The 26,351-nt window shown below is 37.8% G+C and overlaps 1 protein-coding gene and 1 non-coding gene across 2 annotated transcripts; one reads left to right on the forward strand and one right to left on the reverse strand.

Annotated features, from left to right (window-relative positions):
- Positions 1-16,928: 16,928 nt before the first annotated feature.
- LOC138882065 (small nucleolar RNA R71) lies at positions 16,929-17,033 on the reverse strand. The gene has a single exon (XR_011403530.1). It is a non-coding gene; the product is annotated as a small nucleolar RNA R71 (small nucleolar RNA).
- Positions 17,034-17,627: 594 nt separating this feature from the next.
- Positions 17,628-18,802, forward strand: LOC138873068 (uncharacterized). The gene is made up of 2 exons (XM_070151504.1): positions 17,628-17,900; positions 18,032-18,802. The coding sequence occupies exons 1-2, from the start codon at positions 17,628-17,630 to the stop codon at positions 18,800-18,802; spliced, it is 1,044 nt and encodes a 347-aa protein (XP_070007605.1).
- Positions 18,803-26,351: the final 7,549 nt, after the last annotated feature.

Raw genomic sequence — 26,351 nt, forward strand, 5'->3', positions numbered from 1 at the left:
TCTGCAAGTTGGTCAACTGAGTGAACATGTACAACTTGAAGCTGCTTCTGCTGAACTTGATCGCGAACAAAATGGAAATCAATTGCAATATGCTTCATTCGACTATGGAAAACAGGGTTCTAACATAGATATGTTGTGCCAATATTGTCACAATACACTATTGGTGGTCGGGACGCTGAACTTTGAAGTTCATATAGGAGATTTGTTACCCAGTTCGCCTCTGCAATAGCAGTAGCAACAACCCGATACTCTGCTTCTGTTGAGGAACGAGCAATGGTGTGTTGCTTTTTAGAAGACCAACTGACAGGATTTCCACCAAGATAAAGAACATAACCAGAGGTTGAAGTTCGATCATGGATGTCGCCTGCTCAGTCAACATCAGAATAAATATGAAGTTCTGGTGTGAACGAGCGGCGGAGAAGGAGACCATACTGTTGCGGAATCCAAATGTATATAGTGTGAATAAGTCACAACTACTATACCAAAAATTATGACAGCCACCAAATAATAAATAAGACAATAAAGCAATAATAAAAGAAACACCAGAATTTACGAGGTTCAGCCAATTTTGCCTACTCCTCGAACACAACCAATAGTTTATTTCACTCCAAAAATACAAGTGAAATAATACTAAAGAGAGAAAATACAAATGCCTTAAGAAGATAAGAAGACAAATGAGAGGTGTGTTTAAATCCTAAACATTAGGCCTTCTTTTATAGGAAAAAATTCCCACCTACTTTTGTCCTCCTACCGATGTGGCACTCAACAAATCTCCACCTTGGCAAAATTCCACATCTTCAATTTTCTCTTAATGACAAACTTTGGTTGTGTCTTCATCTTCAATCTTTAGTGTTCAACAATGTTGATCAAATCCAAATAATGTTGAAACTTGACCGCAGTTACCACTTTTGTTAGCATATCAGCAGGATTCTCTGTAGTATGAATATTCTTTACCGTGACTCCACCTTCTTCTATGATTTCTCGTACGAAATGATACCGAACATAAATGTGCTTCATCCTTGCATGATAAACTTGGTTCTTAGCTAATTGAATAGCACTTTGACTATCACAAAAAATTATGATATTTTTTTGTTCAACACCAAGCTCCTTTAGCAACCCTTGAAACCAAATTGCCTCCTTCACAGCCTTTGTAATAGCCATGTACTCTGCCTCTGTTGTAGACAAAGCAATTGTTGACTGCAAAGTAGACTTCCAACTAACTGGTGCTTTTGCAAAAGTAAACACATAACCAGTAGTTGATCTTCATTTGTCCAGATCACCCGCAAAATCTGAGTCACAATATCCAACTACAGACTGATTGCCTTCCTGCTCAAAAACTAACCCAACATCTACAGTATTATGAATATACCGTAGAATCCACTTCACAGCTTGCCAATGCTCCTTTCCTGGATTATGCATATATCTGCTAATAACTCCAACAGCTTATGAAATGTCAGGTCTCGTACAGACCATTGCATACATCAAGCTACCAACAACATTTGCGTATGATACCTTTGACATATACTCTCGTTCAGCTTCATCCTTTGGCGACATAGTAGTACTTAGCTTAAAATGGGGAGCAAGTGGAGTACTAACTGGCTTAGTCTTTTCATCTATGCCAAAACGTTGTAGTACTCTTTTCAAATATTCTTTCTGAGATAAACAGAGTTTCTTTGAACGTCTATCTCTTATTATCTCCATGCCAAGAATTTTCTTTGCCTCACCCAAATCCTTCATCTCGAACTCCTTCTTCAGTTGAATTTTCAACTTATCAATTTCTTCCGATATTCTTGGAAGCTATCAACATATCATCAACATATAGGAGAAGATATACAAAGGAACCATCTTTAAGCTTGCGCAAATATACATAATGATCGTATTTGCTTCTCTTGTACCCTTGCCGCAACATAAACTCGTCAAATCGCTTGTACCATTGTCTAGAAGATTGTTTCAATCCGTACAATGATTTTTCAAATTTGCACACCATATTTTCTTTTCCAACAACTTTGAATCCTTCTGGCTGAGTCATGTAGATTTCCTCCTCCAAGTTTCCATGTAAAAACGCAGTTTTTACATCCATCTGAACTAGTTCCAAATCCAATTGTGCTACCAAAGCCAACATAATTCTAATGGAGGAATGTTTTACAACTGGAGAAAACACTTCATTGTAATCAATTCCCTCCTTTTGAGCATATCCTTTGGCCACCAATCTTGCTTTGTAGCGAACATCTACTTGGTTAGGAAATCCTTCCTTCTTTGCAAATACCCATTTGCACCCAATTGCTTTCTTTCCCTTCGGGAGATTGGCCAATCTCCATGTATGATTCTGATGAAGGGACTGTATTTCATCATTCATGGCAATCCTCCACTTATCTTCTTCTGAACTTTGGACTGCGTCTTTATAAGTGGTAGGAACATCATCAGCTATAATTGAGGTTGCACAAGCAACCGTCTCTATGAGACGAACAGGTTTTGTTATTGTCCTTTTTGGCCTGTTGGTTGCTATTGATTCAAGTTGTTGTTGAGGTTCCTGAGTTAGAATCTCCTCTACTGGCTCTCCTTCCAGAGGATAATCTTCATTTGTTTCCTCCTCTGCTTCTTGTGTAGGAAAAATAAATTTTCCCTCAAACTCCACCTGCTTAGAAGCACCTTCATTTTGTTTGGTATCTTCTGTTACCTTATTTACCATAGCAGATTCATCAAAGGTAACATCCCTGCTGAATATTACTTTCTTTGTCATAGGACACCATAAGCGATATCCTTTGACTCCAGAAGTAATTCCCATAAAAATAGCCTTCTTTGCCCTTGGATCCAATTTTGACTCTGTCACATGATAATATGCAGTTGAGCCAAACACGTGCAAAGAGTCATAATCTACAGCAGGCTTTCCATACCATTTTTCAAATGGTGTTTTGCCATCAATAGCAGCAGATGGTAGACGATTAATGAGGTGGCATGCATATGTAATTGCCTCAGCCCAAAATTCTTTGCCCAAGCCAGCATTGGACAACATACACCGTACCTTCTCCAGCAAGGTCCGGTTCATACGTTCTGCCACTCCATTCTGTTGTGGTGTATGTCTAACAGTGAAGTGTCGGACGATGCCATCATTTTCACAGACCTTATTGAAATGATCATTTTTGTATTCACCTCCATTGTCTGTGCGAATACACTTGATCCTCCTGCCTGTTTGATTCTCCACCATCGTCTTCCATTTGAGAAAAATTCCCAGCACTTCATCTTTGTTTTTCATTGTATACACCCATACTCTTCGGGAAAAATCATCAACAAAGGTTACAAAATAGTGCTTCCCACCCAATGAAGGTGTTTTGGAAGGACCCCAAACATCAGAGTGTACATAATCCAAAATGCCTTTAGTATTATGGATCGCTGTACCAAATTTAACCCTTGTCTGTTTCCCTTTGACACAATGCTCGCAAAACTCCAAGTTGCAAGCCTTTACTCCTTTTAACAATCCTTGATCTGATAAAGTTTTCAAGGATTTTCCTCCAGCATGTCCTAAGCGTATGTGCCATAGCCTGGTTGCTTCTGCCTCTTTTTCATCACTGGATGTTACTATCGCTGTCCCAATAACTGTACTATTGTGATAATGGTACATGTTATTGTTTTTCTAATTGGCCTTCATTACCACTAGTGCACCGGAGCATACTCTCATCACTCCATTTTCTGCAATGATTTTGAACCATTTTGATTCTAGGGCTCCCATAGAGATGAGATTCTTCTTCAAATCTGGTACATATCGAACATCTGTTAATATTCTGATCATTCCATCATGGTTCCTTAATCGTATTGAACCAATGCCATATGAGGTAAGAGGGTTGTTATCCGATGTGTGGATGACTCCATATTCTCCTTCTTGAAATTCCACGAACCAGTCCCTATTGGGAACACATATGATAGCTACAAGCCGAGTCCATCAACCATACGTCTGATGATGTTGATGACTCTGTTGTAACTAATGAGAAGTCTGAATCATCACAATCAGCTACATTTGAATCCATAATGGCCTTTCCATTGATATGTTTGGCCTTATTCTTCAACTTCAGACAGTCTTTCTTCCAGTGCCCCTTTTCTCGACAAAAGGCACATTCATCTTTGCTGGGTTTAGATCTTGACTTGGATCTTCCCTTCTTTTTCCTCATTTGATTTTGAGGACAACTCCTCACAACCAGTGTTTCTCCTTCTCCGCCCTTTTGTTTTCTCCCTTTCTTTGTTCATAGCTACACAAAGCCGAACAAACTTCTCTGAGAGAAATTTCGTCATTCCCATGGAGTAGAGTAGTTTCAAGGTGTTCGTACTCATCAGGAAGTGACCCCAATAACATCAAGGCCAAGTCATCCATATTTTGCAAATCTGTGACCAACTTATTGAAACTAGTGATATGTTCGTTCATTGTGGTACCAGGAACATAGGTGAAGCGAAACAGTCTCTTCTTCACGTACAATTTATTTTGACTGTTTTTCTTCAAAAATATATCCTCCAGTGCTTTCCATAATTTACTTGCAGAAGTTTCCTTTATGTATGGATATTTCTGCTCTCTAGCAAGGTAGAATCGAATGGTACCGCAAATAACACGGTTGATAATTCTCCAATATTCTTCTCCAATAACATCTGGTCTTTTTTCTTCAATGGCAAGATCTAGCCCTTGTTGATAAAGGACATCTAGAACCTCGCCTTGCCACATCCCAAAATGTCCTGATCCGTCAAAAATTTCTACCGCAAATTTCGTATTTGACACAATTCTTGTCATAAGCGAAGATGCCAATAATGACGTATTGTTGATACTTGATGTAGATTCTTTTTGTTTATTGTCTCCCATCTTTGACACAAATATTATTTAATAGATGACAACAAAAATCAAGATTATTTCCTTTCTGGTGTGGAAGATCAGACTAAGCTGCAACCACAAAGCATACTCAGACAGAACCTTGACTCGGTTACCAAGATAAATCTTTTCTGATGTGGAAGATCAGACTATGCTGCAACCACAGAGCATACTTAGACAATACCTTGGCTCTGATACCAATTGTTGCAGAAGCCAAATGTATATAGTGTGAATAAGTTACAACTACTATACCAAAAATTATGACAGTCACCAAATAATAAATAAGACAATAAAGCAATAATAAAAGAAACACCAGAATTTACGAGGTTCAGCCAATTTTGCCTACTCCTCGAATACAACCAATATTTTATTTCACTCCAAAAATACAAGTGAAATAATACTAAAGAGAGAAGATACAAATGCCTTAAGAAGATAAGAAGGCAAATGAGAGGTGTGTTTAAATTTTAAACATTAGGCCTTCTTTTATAGGGAAAAATTCCCACCTACTTTTGTCCTCCTACCGATGTAGGACAATTTTGGCACTCAACACATACAACATTGTGTGTTTAAGGTACCGAATGACTCATTTAACTACTTGCCAATGAATAGTGGAAGGGCTGTGCATAAATTGAGAAAGCTTGTTGACTACGAAAGAGATGTTTGGTCGAGTAAATGATAGATATTGAAGCTTTCCAAGAACCTGACGATATTGGGTGGCATCTGTAGGGGTGTGCCATTATTCAGTGATAAGGTGACTGATGTGCTCAGTGGAGTTTGGACACCTTTACAATCAAACATATCCCATTTGCAAAGAAGATCACAAATATATTTTGATTGAGAAAGGATGAGACCATCCTTGTGAAGAATCACTTCAACACCGAGAAAGTAGTTGAGATAACCAAGGTCTTTTAAGGAGATTCTGTTGTGACAAGGCATGATTGAGCATGTCGTTGTTATTGCCAGTAATCACTATGTCGTCGACATGGACTAACAAATACAGAATAATACCATTTCGGGAGTACACAAAAAGGGATTGATCAGATTGAGTGCGAGAGAAGCCAAAACTTTGGAGGAATTCCCGTAGTTCCGTATACCATGCATGTGGGGCTTGTTTAAGTCCATAGTTAGCCTTTTTTAATCGACATACATGTCTGGGACAATCAGGATGTTCAAATCCCGAGGGTTGTGACATATAAACTTCATCATCAAGTGTTCCTTGCAAGAATGCATTGTTGACGTCTAATTGATGTAATGGCCATCCCCTGTTTATTGCAATTGACAAAACTAGGCGAACTGTTGTTGGTTTAACAACAGGATTGAATGTAGAATGGTAATCAATACCTGGTCGTTGGGTGAAGCCTTTTGCAACAAGGAGAGCCTTGAACCGATCAATCGTCCCATCCACTTTGTATTTTATCCGAAAGAGCCATTTGCACCCCACTACATTGTGTGATGATTGGAAAGGAACTAAGTCCCATGTTTGGTTCTTGAGAAGTGCTTGAAACTCATCATTCATGGCAACACGCCACATTGGGTGTTTTTGTGCTTGTTTGTAAGTGCTGGGTGGCAGAATATCTGATGAAGTAGCTAAATAGTCCATAATTATTTTCGGTTTAAAAATGTTATTCTGTGAACGAGTGATTATGTGAGATGGTGGGGGAGGCATAGATGGGTTTTTGTTAGTATGATTGGAAGCAAGATGTTTAGCAGATGGAGAAGATTCAGAGACAAAATTTCTGATGAAGCAGATGTTGTATGAGGGGAGAGGGAGGAAGAGTCAGATAAACACAAGGTAGAGGACTTACCTATAGTAGAGGATTCTAAAACACGTGAGTCCTGGTTGTTTGACTGAGAGGAATGATCTGTAAGAGTAGCATCCACCATGGCTGGAACACTATTTTGTTGTGAGGTGTTTATAGGTATGTGTGGTGGATTAGGAAAAAGATCTTCTGTTAAAATGGAGTGACTTGGCGAGACTGCTTCAGTGGTGATAAGATCATGCCACTCAATGTTTGGCTTATTATGTTTAACTGAGGAAAACATACTTTGAAAGGGAAAAATGTCTTCATAAAATTTGACATGGCGTGACAAATAAACTTTGGAAGAAATTGGGTCAAAACATTGATAACAGTAATGCTTGGAGGAGAATCCGGCATACACGCAGAGGGGTGGATCTTGGTTCCAATTTATTTTTTTCATATGGTTTAAGCCATAGATAGAAGAGGGAACCAAATGTGCGAATGGTGAGGTAGTTTAGTTAAGTGCCAAAAATGCATTGATAAGGAGACTTATTTTGCAGAATGGTCGTCGGAAGGCGATTTATTAAATAGATCGCAACTTGACAGGCAAAAGTCCATAGATTTGAGGGTAGAGATGCTTGGTGAAGTAAGGTACGAGAGGTTTCAATAATGTAGCGATGACGTCGTTCAACAAATGCTACTCTTTGGGGTATATATGTAGGGGGGGGGGGGAATAAATGTTGGATGCCATGTACATGTAGAAAGGTTTGAAGACCTTCATACTCACCCCTCCATCTGAGTATATTGTTTTTATCTTTTGATTAAAGTGATTTGAAAGTGGAGAAAATGGGGGTGACCTCATGTTTAAATTTGAAAGAGTAGAGCCACGTATACTTGGTATAGTGATCGACAAAGATAATGTAATATAACTTCTTATCAAGAGAAAGAATAGGTGATGGACCCCAAACATCAGTAAAAATAATTTCTAGTGGATGAGAACTCTTCAAAGAAATATGACCAAATGGGAGCCGATGGCTCTTATTACAATTGCAAGAATTGCAAAACTGAAAATTAGAATTTCCTAAGCAAGGTAGAGAATGACTCTTTAAAATATCTTGAAGGACTCAAAAATGTGGGTGGCCAAGTCATTGGTGCCATCGGTAATAGCTGGGCTTGGTTGTAGCAGTAAAGGCAGATGGTGGTTGATATCTTGATGTTGACCACTCATATAGATCATTCCTATTTTGGCCTCGAACCAATGGTGCCCCCGTGTTTAGCTCCTTAACAACAAAGAAAGATGGGAAAAATTCAATAGATGTACGATTTTGATTACAGAACTTAGAAACTGAAATGAGATTTCGTTTAATATGAGGTGCACAAAGAATATTATGGAGATAAAAGTCTTTAGTGGGAATGAAAAGAGTAGATGAGCCAATGTGAGTAATTGGGATACCGTTACCATCACCCATGCAGATTTCCTCAGTGCCAGTGTAGTCAAGCGGCGACATCAAATTGTGTGAATCGGTAGCGATGTGATGGGAGACTCCAGTGTCAAGAACCCATGGGTTATTATTTTGTTGGCCTTGTCGTGTAGCAAGAAGTGCCTTGGCTTCATTATTGTTATGAGAACGCGAACGACACACATTGGCAGTGTGGCCATATTTTCCTCAAAGCTGACATTGAACACGTCCATGTGGGTTGATTTGGAAGTTTTGTCGCTAATAGTGTGGCCGAGAAACAAATACTTGATTCATACCAAATGGATGACCATTGTAAGGCTCTTGTAAACGATTGTTCATATGTTGTGCTTGTGGCTGTTGGTTATTCCATCGCTTGTTACTGTTGCGATCTGAGGTATGGTTGTTTGAACCCTTCTGTGCAACATTAGCTATGATGGAAAGGGTATTCTTCTTGAGCTCCTCATGTTTAAGGAACAATTCATGATCTGAAAGTCTGTCAAACAATTCTTCGTATGAAATCGGTGTGTCTCGAACACGGATAGTAGTGCTTATCTCACGATAGTCGGGGCCTAAGCCGCTGATTATTTTGACTACCAGTTTAGCATTACTGATTGGTGCACCAGCAGTTGCAAGTTCATCAGCTAGTGATCGAATTTCCCGAAGATAGTCAGATACTGATTTGGAGTCCCTTGTCGTCTTGGCCAGCAAATCGCAGAGACTATATATTCGGGATTGGGACTTATTTGCATAAGTCGTGTGAAGCATTTCCCATGCTTGTTGAGATGTTTCAGCAGTAGCTATAGAAGGTGCAATGGTTGCGTCAATATATGCCATTAGAGCATTTCGGATGAGACTATCTTGGCAGAACCAAAGTCTATATTCTGGATTGGCTATTTCTTTGTTGTCTTTGGTTATCTTTTTGGGTGGAAAGGTGCTGGTGTCATCAAGAAATGACATCAGATCATGTCCACACATAAGTGTGAAAAATTGGGCTTTCCATGTGGTAAAATTAGTACTGCCAGATAGTTTTATGGGAAGCTGAGAGGAAGGGTGAAACTCGACAACTTGGGTAATATTGGAGATGAACATGTCAACTGAGTTTGTGGTGGATACAGTAGTTGAGCTTTCAGAGTTAACCATGGCTGGAATTAAGGATCTAATTCTCGTTAGAGTAGGGGCTTCTGATACCATAAAGATGAAGCAATTGTGTGTTCTTTTATTGATTACAATTTTTCTATTTATATAGACTATAACAGTGGTAAGAGTCCTACAAATGAATAAGATAGAAACAACTTCCCATACATTCAAAATACAGATAAGAACAGATGGATAAAGATATATATACTAATATTATTTGGTGTTATCCCTTGTTTTCAGATATTCTGTTATTAATTAACACCCTAACAAATAGTGGTATCCGGAGCGAGAAAGAGAAATAAATGAATAAATAAATAAAACAAAGAAAGTTTGGAGAAGCAACCTTCAACATCAGTACGAGTCATCAACTTGGACATATATAGAGAGATGGTAGCATCAGTCCTATCTGAAAATGACATTTGACTATATATTCACGGGTTCGAGCCGTGGAAATAGGCTCTTGCCGAAATGCAGGGTAAGACTGCGTACAATAGATCTTTGTGATCCATCTCTTCCCCGGATCTCGCGCATAGCGGGAGCTTAGTGCCTCGGGCTGCCCTTTTATTTACTTGGTTATTAAACACGTAGGAAAACCCCGTCATATAGAGTCTAATCAGTAGTGGTACTGATGGATTTCTAATTGAAGTCATGGGTGTATATATTTAATTTTTTGACATACTTATATATATGTCGAGTCGAAAGCCATAAAGCCATAAATTCAGTTGAGTCCGCTACCAAAGAATGCGTCGATCGTACTAAAACGTTTACTGATTAAAAGATCACAATTTACACTATAGTACATCAGTTTGAATTTATACCATTAGTTTTACATTAGAACCAATGTGACCTGACCCTTGCCAAACTCCTCACATAGCCGGAGTGTTGTGCACCATGTTGGTATTACGGTGTTCAAAATCAGAAAATTAGAAAAGTAGAACTTAGAACAAAAAGTGCAAATGTGGAAGATTATTTTCAATGTTGTAAGATATGAATTAGACTTACATTGATACTTGAAAGTATTCTTGAGATCATGAATATAATATATATAAAGATGAACATATATGTGTTTGATTAGAGAAAGAGATCAAACTGTTTAAAGTATTATAATGGTTTAGTTGGAAAACCATTTGGAAAGAGAATTAAAAAATTTTGTGATTTTTACACCCGTTATGGAGATCAAAATTTTCGTGATTTTCTGCTCCTTCTTTGAGATCAAAATCTGTGTGATTTTTTACTCGATCGTTGAGATTAAAGTCTTTGTGACTTTCTATACATTTGTCGGAAATTAAAGTCTAAGCGACTTTATACTCGTTTTGGAGATTAAAATATTAGTGGTTTTCTACTCCAATTTATTATTCGGTTTGAAGATTAAAACTTCACCGTTTATTGAATTTGATTGTGTCACATATACTCGATTTGAAGAATAAAAAACTTCACAGTTTATTAGATTCAGTTGTATCCAATGTTACTCGGTTTGAAGATTAAAAAAACTTCACTGTTTATTAATTCTGAATGTGTCAGAATGGTTTGAAGATTAAAAACTTCACCATTAATTAATTCTGGCTCTGTCGTGACACAAACAACAGTTCTTGTAGTTTGCTCTACAACGTAATAGCGGCGATGAATGTGAATCTCCTTTTCAAGAAATATGTTTGGAATGTGGTATTATTTATCAAACGACGACTCCTTAGTCACCGCAATCTAATGAAATTGTGGAAAGAAAGAGTAGAACGTTAGAGGAGATGATGAATGTCTTCTTGATAAGTTTTGGTTTACTCCAGAACTTGTGGGGGAAAAGTTATTCTTACAACTAACCGAATACTCAATTGAGTTCCCCATAGCAAGACGCAATCCATTCCATATGAAAAATGAAATGGAAGGAAGCCCAACTTAAATATTTTAAAGTATGGGGGTGTTTCGCTAAAGTGCGAGTATCTAAACCCAAAAGGGTAAATATTGGACCGAAAATCATTGATTGTGTTTTCATAAGATATGCAACAAATAGTAAGACATATCGTTTTTTGATTCATAAATCAGAAAATCCCGACATTCATATTCATACGGTAATCGAATCAGATAATGCTGAATTCTCTGAGAATATTTATCTGTATAAAAAGGAATGTGAGTTGTCTAGTGAAATATCTAAGCGAACTCGGGAAGAAGCAAAGAAAAGTACGTTGAATTAGAAAAATTCAAGACGTAGTAAACGTCAAAGGATAATTACTTCCTTTGTACCAGATTTTCTGACATTCTTGTTAGAAAGTGAGCCTCAAACATTTAAAGAAGCAATGTTAGAAAGAGGTCGTCAATAGTGACATAGAATCCATATTAAGTAATCATACTTGGGAATTTGTTGATCTTCCTCCAGGAAATAAACCTTTGCGTTCTATGTGGATTTTCATAAAGGAAATGAAAGCTGACGATACTATTGACAAATATAAGGTAAGATTAGTTGTCAAATGATTTAGACAACGAGAAGATCTTGATTGTTTTGATACATACTCGCCGGTAACGAGGATTATATCTACTCGGGTGTTAATAGCGTTAGCCGCGGTGTATGGCCTTGAAATCCATCAGATGAACTTAAAGACAACCTTCTTAAATGGAGATTTGGAGGAAGAAATTTATATGGAACAACCTGAAGGGTTCGTGGTTCCTGGAAAGGAAAAGAAGGTGTGTCAACTTGTTAAGTCACTTTACAAGCACCCAAACAATGACATGCGAGATTTGACCGAATAATATTATCAAATGGCTTCAAAAATTAATGAGTGTAAACAAATGTGTTTACGTTAAGAATACTTCAAATCATATAGTCATTATTTGATTATATATAGATGATATGTTGATGAAATATTTAAAATGTGGGGGCTTTTAGCTTATGTATGACAAAAGCCAATGTTAGACGTAATGTCTAAATGATATCATTTTTGAACCCCATTGATATGGTAGTTGGTAAATTCATCAGTTGTTTAGTCTTAATGAAGACTAGTTGATGAAACTGCTAATTCGGAAGTTGATCACGTGCTTTTCTCGAAAGATCATTTTCTTTATTGAAAATTTATATTGTTTAGTTCTTTTATGAAATGATATCACTTTGAAGGTTGTGATTTTTCATAGAAAGATACGTCTGTACGTTTTTGTATGGACATGACCGTTCATGAACGAATGTATTAATACATTGGTCTATAATGAGGTGAACCAACCGATGAACATGACCAAAATTCATTGCAAGTTGGATCTGTTTCATGAATGGAGGTGCTATAATTTGCATATCATATAGGCGTATGAATAAATAACATACAAATACTTGAAATGACAGAGTGATTAATAAATGTGTTATATATTAAAAGGTTGTGGCCACAACTGATGACAATCATTCCAGCTGTTGTTATAATATATTATTGCTACATTAAGTGTAGTCAATAATCTGATATGCAATAGAATGTCGAGACGTATTAGTCTACGACATAAGGAAGTTCGCATTGAACTGTCAGGACAATAAAATGAGTTTGGAATATTTAAAATATATCCATAATTATGCTTTGCACTATAATAAGTATCCCGCGATAATGGAGGGGTATAGTGATGCAAATTAGATCACCAGTTCAACCGATTCTAAACAGTCGGTGAAGGAGCAATGTCTTGGAAATTGTCCAAACAAATATACATTGACCGCTCTATAGTGGAGGCTGAGTTTATAGCCTTAAACAAGGCCGATGAAGAAGCTGAATGGCTCCGGAATTTCTTGGAAGATATTCTATTTTGGCCCAAGCCTTTGGCACCGATATGTATACATTGTGATTGTCAAGCGACAATAGGCAGGGCAGAGAGCGTAATGTATAACTGAAAAACTCGTCACATTCGACAGAGACACAAGACCGTTAGACAACTACTCTCTAGTGGTGTTATCACAATTGACTACGTAAAGCTAAGAGATAACATGTTGGATCCACTTACAAAAGGCCTATCTAGAGAGGCAGTTGAAAGATCATCGAAGAGAATGGGGCTATGGCCTAGGACAAGTCATCATGGCGGTAACTCTACCTAGCAGACTGAATATCCCAAGAGCTAGGTTCAAAGAGATCAAACAAAGTTATGAATGACATTTCAACATTGTCAAATAACTCAACCCATTCTCGTGATGAAGACAATGTTCAAAAATCAAGGTAAAGTATTAAGGCTTTTTGATGAGTCAATAAAGCTTAAAGCTTTTTAATGATTTGCTAAGTCTGGCAGGATATGACCAGATAGTGTGCCTATAGGATTACACGTTTAGAAATCACCTATGTGAGTGTGAAGTGTAAGCCGCTTTAAGGGGAATGAAAGTAAAGGCCCATTCTCTAAGCACTCATGAAACCAGGCGATGTTCATGGCTGAAACGAACACAACCGTGAGAACCAAAGACGGTTAAGGATTGATTGTGTGACTTATGGTTGTCTAGGTATACACCAAAGCTCGACGGTTCAAAGATATCAAATCTACCGATTGACCTAGTATATCCGACATAAGTTCACTACGGAAAGTTCAAAGGGAAACTTACTTATTCAGATGCGATGAATCCTTACTTGCGAATCACACTGTATTTTCATGCATGTTTTTACACAGATGCCCATTCCCCATTCATGTGGGGGATTGTTGCATTTTTATTAAGGGGTGTGAATGGAAAATGGAAGAGGCACCTTTTGGATTATACCTCTCCATCTCACCCTTCCTTTATCTATAAATTTAGAGGTTTGACTTCATTTTTTAGTAATGAAAAATCTGAAATATTTTCTCCTCTTTTCTATATTGTTGCATTATTTTCTAAATAAACATAAGTGTCAAGTGTGATTTGCTCTGTTTGTTGAGTTCGCTGAAGTTCTGTGATTTGAAGTGTCGCTATCACAAAATAGTTATTCTGTTCTATCCTGGGAGGAATTAATCCGTATACCTTGGGCAACAGTGAGGGGATTAAATTTCTTAAGGACACATTGTGTATTCAGTGGGCTCAGAATTATTTTTGCATTTTTTGTTCTAAGTTCTATTTTTCTGATTTTCTGATTTTGAACACCGTAATACCAACAATCTTTCACTTTGAACTTTCCGTAGTGAATTTATGTCAGATATACTTGGTCAATCGGTAGATTTGATATCTTTGAACCGTCGAGCTTTGGTGTATACCTAGACAACCATAAGTCACACAATCAATCCTTAACCGTCTTTGGTTCTCACGGTTGTGTTCGTTTCAGCCCTGAACACCGCTTGGTTTCATGAGTGCTTAGAGAATGGGCCTTTACTTTCATTCCCCTTAAATCGGCTTACACTTCACACTCACATAGGTGATTACTAAACGTGTAATCCTATAAACACACTATCTGGTCATATCCTGCCAGACGTAGCAAATCATTAAAAAGCTTTAAGCTTTATTGACTCATCAAAAAGCCTTAATGTTTTACCTTAATTTCTGAACATTGTCTTCATCACGAGAATGGGTTGAGTTATTTGACAATGTTGAACCGTCATTCATAACTTTGTTTGATCTCTTTGAACCTAGCTCTTGAGATCTCCAGTCTGCTAGGTAGAGTTACCGCTATGATGACTTGTTCTAGGCCTTAGCCCCATTCCCTTCGATGATCTTTCAACTGCCTCTCTAGATAAGCCTTTTGTAAGTGGATCCGACATGTTATTGATGATAGGCTATAATTACATATTTTAGTCGATTATTACACTCTAATTTACTGCACTTTAGTTGAGTTTGCGCTTTAATCGCTAATGTTTTGCACTAAAGATGTGTTTTATGCCTTGTAGGAGTGATTCTAAGCTATATAGATGTTATGGAATGAATTCAAGTGATTTGGAGCTTTGAAGTCTGAGTAAAAGCCCAAGGAATTAAGTCGAGATCGTGTCAGGGGTCAACTTTAATAGTTAAGAATAAATGAAGACTCAAGAGGGCATATTGTACACTATCTAGTAAAATACACATAACTCTTTGCTCGAAACTCTAATTTGGCTCATGTTTTACGTTTTTCCAAATTCTAAAGGCAACAGGGCGAAATACGCGAGATGTGAGCCAACACGAACGAAACCGGGAAAAGGGCCGGTTGGGCGCCACAGGCAGTGCCTGGCGCCACCTGTGGCGCCAAAAACAGTATGCACAAATAATGGAGCGTCGTGGAGGGCGCTGGGATGGGTGCTGGTGACGTGAAATGTGTCCTATTTTGCCCGGGACAAGTTTATTTCGGCCCTAGACCTACCCAACTGATATAAAAGCAAGACTAAACCTATTTTTGAGGGGGAGACACCACTTTGGAGTAGAGATACACACGGGATCGTGAGGAAGCAAAGAATTCTCAGTTTTCTTCATCTTTTTCTAGTATTTACAATTGATTCAACATTTATGCAATTGTTTGATTACATCATGAGTGGCTAAACACCCATTGTTCTGGGGTTGTATTTAGCCATGAATATTGTTGTTTTATATTAGCTTGACCTTGATTATAATTCACCAATATATGGTTGTTTCTTCAATTCTGCGTTTAATTGCTTAATTGTCTGGCCAGCAGTTAGGTTCTATTTACTATCTATGATATGCTTGGGAAAGCCGTGTTTAGATTAGAAAAGAATTGAAGAGAGCATGATCTTAACCCTTAGGGGGAGCGGATTTGTGGTTAGGATAGGAATATACCTAGTCACCATGATTAATTAAATCTCGTGATCTTGATGCATTCTTAATAGATTGATTTCATAGGAATATAGGCATTAATCTATTGAGAATAGGTGAGCAGTACTTCAGGAGAAGGCTATGAGAGCATTTATCGATTAATTAGCAACCATGAGTGAATTATACGAAAGGGAGAGTTAATTAGAACACAATACGAATGGTGAATCGATCACAACCCTGGAATATTTGTCTCTACTGAATACACAACAATCAACTCGTTACTTGATAACTTAGTTATTATTTAGAATTGTAGTATAATATAATCATATTATTGGACTTTGATTTTAGCTGGATTGAATAACAATTTTAGTGATTTAGTGAGTAGTTTACACAAGTCTCGGTGGGTTCGACACTCAACTTATCATTATATTACTTGTCGACCACGTATACTTGCGTATGCGTTTGGGAGCAACAGGTTTTTGGCGCCGTTGTCGGGGACTTGAATATTAAGTACTTGCTAGTTTTTGCTTTAATTGTTTATTTAGTGTAGTCTAACATTACTTGATTATTGCTTAGATCTCAGGAACTTTGATTGAATGCGTAGGGTCAGAAGCCAGGACCGACTTCAAGGCTTTGATCCTGAACCTGAGAGAACATTTCACAGGAGGTTGAGGGAAGCAAAGGATACGAATAATATTCAGGCACTTGTTCAATTTCCTGTGGACATGGCAGAGGAGCAACCTATGGCTGTTCAGGAGGTGGCGATGCCCAGCATTGCTAATGTCACCTCCAGTATAGTGAAGCCCAGGATCACTGGGCACTTTGAGCTGAAACAGAGCATGATCCAGTTACTTCATGCAAACGGGCAATTTATGGGTCTTCCACACGAGGATCCACAACAGCATATTCTGAACTTCTTGGAGATTAGTGATACTTATATCACTAACGGGGTCACTCCAGATTACGTGAGGCTCACACTTTTTCCATTCTCTCTATTAGGCGAGGCTAAGCGATGGCTAAAGGCAGAACCAGCTAACTCCATCACATCATGGAATGATTTGGCAAGAAAATTTCTGGCAAGGTTCTTTCCTTCAGGCAAAACTGCAAAGATCAGAAGTGAGATAGTGGCCTTTAAACAGAAAGCGGGAGAATCTTTATACTCAGCTTGGGAAAGGTTCAAGGGGCTACTTAGAGAATGTCCTCATCACAATCAGACGAATGAAGTGTTAGCTCACACTTTCATAGAAAGGCTACATGCTGAAACAAAGATCGTGGTAGATGTTCCAGCTGGGGGTCAAGTATTGGAGAAAAGCTTTGACGAGATATATGCATTATTGAACAAATTCTCCAAGAGCAATCCGGATTGGCAAGGAGAGATGGGCAGACACATAGTGCAAAAGTTTGCAAGGGTTCTTGAGTTAGATGTCGTCTCAGCATTATCAGCGCATATTTCTACACTGACCAATCAAGTCAACCAGATGAACTTGAGTATCAACAAGCAACAAGCCCAACCAGTGCAACAAGTTCAAATATTTTGTGAAGTATGTGGAGAGGGTCACATGAGCAATCTATGCCCAGCAAATCCAGAGTCTGTATATTTTGTGGATAATGCAAATCGAGGCCAAACAAATTAGTATGGGGACACTTACAATCCCAACTGGAGGAACTGCCCAAACTTCTCTTGGGGTGGAAACCAGGGCACTCAAAATCAATACAGGCCTCAAGCACCTCAACAACAATATAGACCACCTCAGGTTGAACAACAAGCGAGTCCTAGAAATCACCTTGAAGATATGTTGAAAAAAATGATGGATGAACAACAAGCCCTTGCCACAACAATGAGAAATTTGGAGCGTCAAATGGGACAACTTGCCAGTGCTCAAAACACTAGACCAGCTGGAGCTCTTCCAAGTGATACTGAGCCCAATCCTAAAGCTCAAGTCAATGCGGTTACCTTGAGAAATGGAAGAGCACTAGAAGAAGTTCCAATGAAAAAGAAGAATACAGATCATCCTGAAGGAGAATTAGCTCCCAAGCCAGTTGAGGGGAATGAGAAAGATGATAAAGGACCCAAGCCAGTAATTGAGACTAGGCCACCGCCTCCGTTTCCACAAAGACTGCAGAAGCAAAAAGATGATGCCAAGTACAAGAAATTCCTAAAATTTTGAGCCAAGTGAGCGTGAATCTGCCTTTGGTGGAAATTTTGCAGGAAGTGCCTAAGTATACAAGGTATCTCAGAGATATTGTGGCAAACAAACGAAGACATGCAGAGTTTGAAACAGTTGCACTTACTGAAGAGTGTAGTGCCAGAGTTCAGAGTAAACTTCCTCCTAAGTTGAAGGATCCTGGGAGTTTCACAATTCCTTTGTCTCTTGGAAAACAAGAGGTTGGTAGAGCCTTGTGTGATTTATGGGCCAGTATAAATTTGATGTCATCCTCTTTATTCAAGCAACTCGGATGGGGGGCGCTTAGACCTACTACAATCACTTTACAGCTAGCAGATAGGTCACTAGTCATGCCCGAAGGAATTATTGAGGATATGTTAGTTCGAGTGGGAAAGTTTATTCTTCCTGCTGATTTTATTGTTCTTGATTACGAGGCAGATGAGGAAGTGCCCATTATTTTGGGGCGACCATTCTTAGCTACTGGTGGAGAAATTATTGATGTGAGAGCAGGGAAGTTAAAAATGAGAGTTGACGATGAGGAGGTCACTTTTAATGTGTACAAGGCACTTAAGCTTCCTAAGCATTATGAGGACTTGTGCATGATTACTATGGTAGAATCGAAGGGGATAAAGCAGAGTCCTTATGTGAATTATAGTGATCCAGATGGGACAACTGAGTTAAAGGAGGTCGTGTTTCCAGCTGAGCGTGTAAAGATGATTGAGAAAAGAGCCAGAGATGAAAGAGGAGACCTTCTGAGAGCGCGGAAAAAGGCTAGAATTCATGGGAGAAAGAAGAAGAGAAAGAGCCCAACCTGAACAGAGTAGCAGAGTCGTGCCACGACTATAAATAAAGCGCTTGTTGGGAGGCAACCTAACCTGTGTACCTTTTATCTATTGATTATTTCTTTTTACTGTGTTTTGTGTTGTTTTTTTTGCAGAGTAGGGGAAGTCTGAGTACCCAAAGTTGAAGTTGAGGATCATGTTTGATCTTAAGTGTGGGGTCGTCCCAGCCCTTAATATTGAGGATCATGTCTGAGCTAGGTCTGAGTGGGTCTCAAGGAGTATTTCTCACCCTTGTTTTAATATTTCTCTACGATCATGTATCGAGGACTATACATAATATAAGTGTGGGGGTGGGGAAACTACTTTCTGAAGTGTAATTGTATAAAACTATTTTTTTATTTAGTTTTTCTTTTAGAACTCGTAGAAAACATAGTCTAGGTAAAAAAAAAACGAAAATTGAAAAAAACAAAAATTTAGAAAAAGTTCAGACTTTTCCCGACGATGGATCTTTTGGATAATTTTCTTGAGGGATAAAGTTCGATTAAAAATACCAAAAAGATTTTTCTTTTAGGATAGTTAGGTAGTATCCCTTAGTTTTCTTTGGGCGCCGGTTCTTTTCCAAGAGTGTAGCTCGAACCGAGCACTTTTAATTTCTTTTTAGGAGTAGTTTAGGAAGGAACTGAGTCGTTCTGAGATACTCACTGGCATGGTTGATATTGGCACATTAGGCTATGACATACATTATGTTTTCCCGTGTATTTGGTTTGAATTGTAAAGCCTAAGTAAAGTAAATAGCCTGTTTTGTGACGCCTTTTCTCAGTTGTCTGACTTGTATGCCGCATAGTGCAATGTTGCTTAAATTTCTCATTTATTTGTGCGTGCTTGACTTGAGAGTTAAACATAACCATCTTGATTGAGTCATGTGCAATGTGTGTGTGAGGATTTGTGATTTTATGTGCTATCCTGTGTAGTCTAGAACTTGCCCCTGTGTTAATTGAAGCGAAATTGTGAGTTGTTCTAATCTCGGAGATGGCGTAGGCATTTTCTTGCTTGATCATAGATGTGCTTGTCACATAAAAGTAAAATTTTCTGTTGCTAGCCCCTTTGAGCATATAGACCTTTCTTTTGGCACCCACATACAAGCTATACTCCTATTTTGTTCTTAATTTGATATTGATTGAACCTTTACCTCCTAAGGCACTTAGTCACTAAAAGAAGCAAGGTGAGATATTGGGGAGTAGCTTTCGAGTGGAAACATGGAAGGGCTCGTTGGTGCACTAAAGTTGAAACCAAAAGTCACTAGCTGATGAACTTTAATGTATGGAGTGTGTGAAAAAAAAAAGAGAAAGGAAAAGAAAAATTGCAAGAAAAGAGAAAAAAGAAAATATGATAGTTCAAATAATGTAGAAAAACACACACCTCCAATTCTTATTGATTTGTGCTAGTGACAAAATAGAGAAGTGCTTAAGTGAAAGGAAGGCTATGTTGTATATGGCAAGTGATTTGGTTGAGAAGAATATGTGCATGAAGTGTAAATGTAGTGTATTAAAGTGCTTAGGAGAGTGAGTTACTATTTCTAAATATATCCTACCCGTCCCTTAGCCTACATTACAGCCTAAAAGTCCTAATTGATCCTAGATTTGGCTAGCTTAAATTAGTGAAGATATACACTACGGGCAAGCTTATGGAACGACCATGAGATGCATATGAATTCTTTGTGAGAGTGAGCGAATTTTGTTCAATTGTGTGATGTCCTTAAATTATGTTCAAAAGCATATTTGAATCTGTGGACCAATTTATATTCACTCTCGATTTGTTGATGAGGGCACATGATCTCATGAATGATTGGTAATGTTGTAAACTTTCTTGTTGGGTAAGTGCATAAATTGAGGGTACTAAGTGGTTGCAAGTCGGTTGTGAGGTTGGGTGGTGACAATTAGGTTATTGGAAATTATTGAATTGAAATATTATACTTGGGCTTGCTTAAACGGGAAGAATGTGAATTTTTGTGTGTTCATGCTTGTGTTCCGGTATTGATCGTAGTCAAGGGTATAGAGTGTGGTTAAAAGTTAAGGTGATCCTCTATGATTGATACTTGTAAGTAGTTGGGGGGTTTATTAGATAGTCCCATTTCTCGAAGACGAGCAACGTGTAAGTGTGGGGTGTTGATGATAGGCTATAATTATGTATTTTAGTCGATTATTACACTCTAATTTACTGCACTTTAGTTGAGTTTGCGCTTTAATCGCTAATGTTTTGCACTAAAGATGTGTTTTATGCCTTGTAGGAGTGATTCCAAGCTATATAAATGTTATGGAATGAATTCAAGTGATTTGGAGCTTTGAAGTCTGAGTAAAAGCCCAAGGAATTAAGACGGGATCGTGTCAGGGGTCAACTTTGATAGTTAAGAATAAACGAAGACTCGAGAGGGCATATTGCGCACTATCTAGTAAAATACACATAACTCTTTGCTCGAAACTCCAATTTGGCTCCACAAAATATGGTTGGAAACCTAACTCAAAGGGCTACAACGTCCTTCATGTTCCCGAGATTAGGAAGAACTTAGTCTCTACTAGACTTCTTGTAAAGCACGGTTTCAAGTGCGTTTTTGTATCTGACAAGGTAGTGATTAGTAAGAATGAAATGTTTGTAGGAAAATGTTACCTTACTGAGGGCCTTTTCAAGCTGAATGTAATAGTTGTTGAAACTAATAATAAAACTTCAGCTTCTTCTTACTTACTTGAGTCAAATAATTTATGGCATGTACGTTTGGGTCATGTCAATTATAAAACCTTGCGAAAATGATTAACTTGGAAGTATTGCCTAAGTTTAAATGTGAAAAATCAAACTATCAAATATGTGTGGATAAGTATGTTAAACATCCTTATAAGTCGGTTGAAAGGAGTTCAAATCCTTTAGACTTAATTCACACAGATATTTGTGACATGAAGTCAATACCATCTCGCGGTGGAAAGAAGTATTTCATAACTTTTATTGACGATAGTTCTCGATATTGCTATGTTTACTTACTTAATAGTAAAGATGAAGTAATAGACGCATTCAAGCAATACAAAAATGAAGTTGAAACACAACTTAACAAGAAAATCAAAATGATAAGAAGTGATAGGGGTGGTGAATATGAATCTCCTTTTGAACAAATATGTTTAGAATACGAGATTATTCATCAAACAACATCCCCTTACATGCCCCAATCCAATGGAATTGCGGAAATGAAGAATCATTCATTAAAGGAGATGATGAACGCATTGTTGATAAGTTCTGGTTTGCCACAGAACTTGTGGGGGGAAGCCGTTCCTATGGCCATCCGAATACTAAATCGAGTACCCCATAGCAAAACACAATCCATTCCATATGAAAAATGGAAAGGAAGGAAGCCCAACTTGAATTATTTTAAAGTGTGGGGGTGTTTGGCAAAAGTGCAGGTTCCTAAACCCAAAAAGGTAAAAATAGGACCTAAAACAGTTGATTGTGTTTTCATAGGATATGCGACTAATAGTAAAGCATATCAATTTCTGGTTCATAAATCAGAAAATCCCGACATTTATAATAATACGGTTATAGAATCAGATAATGCTGAGTTCTTTAAATATATATATCCATATAAAAAGGAATGCGAGTCGATTGGTGAAGGATCTAAACGACCTCGGGAAGAAACAAAAAAAAGTACATTTAATCAGGGGGATCCAAGACGCAGTAAACGTCAAAGAACGTCTACTTCGTTTGGACTAGATTTTGTGACTTTCTTATTGGAAAATGAGCCTCGAACATTTAAAAAAGCTATGTCTTCTTCGGAATCATTGTTCTGGAAAGAGGCAGTCAATAGTGAAATAGAATCCATATTGAACAACCATACATGGGAATTGATTGATCTTCCTCCTAGAAATAAACCTTTGGGTTCTAAATGGATTTCTAAGAGAAAAATGAAAAATGATGGCACTATTGATAAATTTAAAGCAAGACTTGTTGTCAAAGGGTATAGACAACGAGAAGGTCTTGACTACTTTGATACATACTCCCTAGTTACAAGGATTACATCCATACAGATGTTAGTAGCATTAGCTGCAGTGTATGGTCTTGAAATTCATCAAATGGATGTTAAAACGGCCTTATTAAATGGAGAGTTAGAGGAAGAAATTTACATGAAACAACCTGAAGGGTTTGTGGTTCCAGGTAAAGAAAATAAGGTATGTAGACTTGTTAAGTCCCTTTACGGACTAAAACAAGCACCCAAACAATGACATGCGAAATTTGACCAAACAATGTTGTCAAATGGTTTTAAGATAAATGAATGTGATAAATGTGTGTACATTAAAATCACATAGTCATTGTTTGCCTATATGTGGATGATATGCTGATAATGAGTAATAACATTGCCAACATAAATGCTACTAACCGTATGCTAACTAGCAAGTTTGATATGAAGGACTTGGGAATTGCAGATTTAATTCTGGGGATTAAGATCCAAAAGACTCCTCAAGGCCTGGCATTGTCACAATCTCATTATATTAAGACAGTACTTGAAAAATTCAAGCACTTGGGCTTTAAAGTTGCAAAGACTCCAATTGACGTGAATCTTGCACTAGCAAAGAACAAAGGCCAAAGCATATCACAATTGGATTATGCTCGTGTGTTGGGATGCTTAATGTACATCATGAATTGTACACGACCAGATATAGCTTGTGCTATAAGTAAACTAAGTCGATACACGAGCAATCCAGGCCAATCTCACTGGATGGCAATGAAACGAGTTTTGGGATACTTAGAACATACCCAAAACTTTGATTTGCACTACAGTAAATATCCTGCGGTGATTGAAGGATATTGTGATGCAAATTGGATCACCGGTTCAACTGATTCGAAGTCCACAAGTGGATATGTATTCACTATTGGTGGAGGAGCGGTATCTTGGAAGTCGTCCAAACAAACATGTATTGCCCGCTCTACAATGGAGGCTGAGTTCATAGCCTTAGATAAAGCCGGTGAAGAAGCTGAATGGCTCCGGAATTTCTTGGAAGACATTCCATTTTGGCCCAAACCGTTGGCACCAATATGCATACACTGTGATAGCCAAGCGGCAATTGGAAGGGCTGGGAGCGTTATGTATAACGGTAAATCTCGTCATATACGACGAAGACATAAAACCGTTAGGCAACTTCTCTCTAGAGGAATTATCACGATTGACTATGTAAAGTCAAGTGATAATGTGTCAGATCCACTTACAAAAGGCCTAACTAGAGAGGTAGTTGAGAAATCATCGAGGGGAATGGGACTATGGCCGAGAACAAGTCATTGTGGCGGTAACTCTACCTAGAAGACTGGAGATCCCAAGATCTAGGTTCAAGGAGATCAAACAAAGTCATTAATGACGGTTCAACATTGTCAACAAAATTTTTTTAGTCCATTCTCGTGATGAGACAATGTTCAGTACCAAGGATAAAGCATTAAGGCTTTTTAATGATTTCTAAATTTGATACAGGGTATATCAAATAGTGTATCTACGGGATGACACGTTTAGGAATCACCTATGTAAGTGTGAAGTGTTAGCCGCTTCAAGGAGAATTTTGCAAGGCCAATTCTCTACGCACTTATGAAACCAGGCAGTGTTCATGGCTGAAACGAACACAACAATGAGAACCAAAGACGGTTAAGGGATTGATTGTGTGACTTATGGTTGTCTAGGTATACACTAAAGTTCGACGGTTCAAAGATATCAAATCTACCGATTGACCGAGTATATCCGACATAAGTTCACTACAGAAAGTTCAAAGGGAAACCTACTTATCCAGATGCAATTAATCCTTGCTTGCAAATCACACAAGTTTTTCATGCATACTTCCGTGATATAGCCATTCCCCATTCATGTGGGGGATTGTTGAGTTTTTGTTTAAGATGAAATAGTCTTAAAATTAGAGTGAATGGGAAATGGGATTTGGATTTGGATTTGGATTCGGATTTGGTCAAATGATCGATCGATTGATTAATTTTTTGGACCAAATTTATTTGTTAATAGTGAATATTAACGTGATATAATCCGTGTTTGTAACAGATGTTTTCCAATTCGTGTATTGTGTTGCAACACTAAGCAATAAGCAGCCTAGTGCACCTCCTACAATGGTGCAAGTGCTCTTCCCACCAAGCAAGTGTACATTCCACCATGTAAGTGCTTCCTCCATGATAGCCTAGTGCTTGTTGCACCATGGAGGGAGCGTATTTCTCCCAAATAACTGCTATAAATAGAGCATAAGTTGGAGAGAAAGAAGAACACATCGGAAAAAACACTCGAAACACTCTGTATACACTTAATATACACTCTGTATATACTAGATATACACTAGGTATATACTAGATATACACTCTGTATACACTGGAAAAATAAATTGCAATCTGATATTCTCTTCAATAAGAATTCAACATTGGCTATATTTTGCATTCCTTCCTCTCAGAATTTCCATTCGACTTCTGAGTTGTCCTCCTTATTCTGCATTGTTTTTAACTACAAACAAAACATCCATAAGTGTGATTTGCTGCCGAACTTTATGTTCGCTGAAACACTAGGGTTTGAAGTACTGCTACACCAGTGTGTAATTCGTTCTATCCTGGGAGGAAATAATCTATAACCTTGGGTACTAGGAGGGGATTAAATTCTTTAAGGAAACACTGTGAATTCAATGGACTCAAATTAATTTCTATTTTATTTATATTTACGTTTATAAGCTAACGTTCTAATTTCCGGAATCATTATTTACAAATACAGACAGAAAAACAACAGCACTTGCCTCACTTGAAAACATATGCATGTAAATCAAAATGATATGCCAACCAACGTAAATTCATTTGGCAGAAGGAGTAATAAATATAATCTTTAATACATGTCATTCCTTAATTACCATGGCATGCATTTTTTCCTTTAAAGATTATCACAGAAGTAATTTATTCACCCATGAGAACTCACGCATATGCTATAGAAAAAGAAGTCATTTTTAACTTGTATAGGAAACAATAAATCTGAAGCGGCCCTTCAGCTTTTCAATTGCAACTAAACAACGGTTAGGAACTTGTTGGAAAAGTTACGTACCCACTTGCATCGGGCGAATTAAGGACTTTTCCAAACTCCCATTTGGCCATTTGTGTTTCGATTAGGCGCCATAATGCCGTTTCTTAGTCAGATCAGAAAAAACCCAAACTTAAGAAATCTATACTTTGACAGACCAATTGCCAAAAAGATATATCGACAGAGAATACATGTACAAAATGGGAATATAGAAAATTTGACAACACGGCTACTTTTTCCATATTGATGACGCCAATAGTAATCACACTGATGATTATTTGGAAGTATAACCAAAATGAGTTTCTCCAGCAATATAATTAATCAACAGTCACAACTTTTCGCATTACTGTGAACATCACCCATGCAGCTCTGTAAAAATATGGACAAAATTGTTAGAGCCACTAAATTATACGAGAATTTCAAGTCAAATAGTTGCCTTGATTTTCATAAAGCACTAGCTTAAAACTTCAGTGACAAATAAATGACATTTAGTATTCATATCAAGTGCGT

Source organism: Nicotiana sylvestris, chromosome 1, assembly GCF_000393655.2.
Source record: "Nicotiana sylvestris chromosome 1, ASM39365v2, whole genome shotgun sequence".
NCBI classification, from domain to species: domain Eukaryota; kingdom Viridiplantae; phylum Streptophyta; class Magnoliopsida; order Solanales; family Solanaceae; genus Nicotiana; species Nicotiana sylvestris.

What these genes read in the sequence shown, in the direction of transcription:
- LOC138873068 (XM_070151504.1), top strand. Translation starts at nt 17,628, where the DNA reads ATGATGGATGAACAACAAGCCCTTGCCACAACAATGAGAAATTTGGAG. An exon ending in ATGATAAAGGACCCAAGCCA is followed by an intron (nt 17,901 to 18,031) that starts GTAATTGAGACT and finishes GAAATTTTGCAG; the next exon opens with GAAGTGCCTAAGTATACAAG.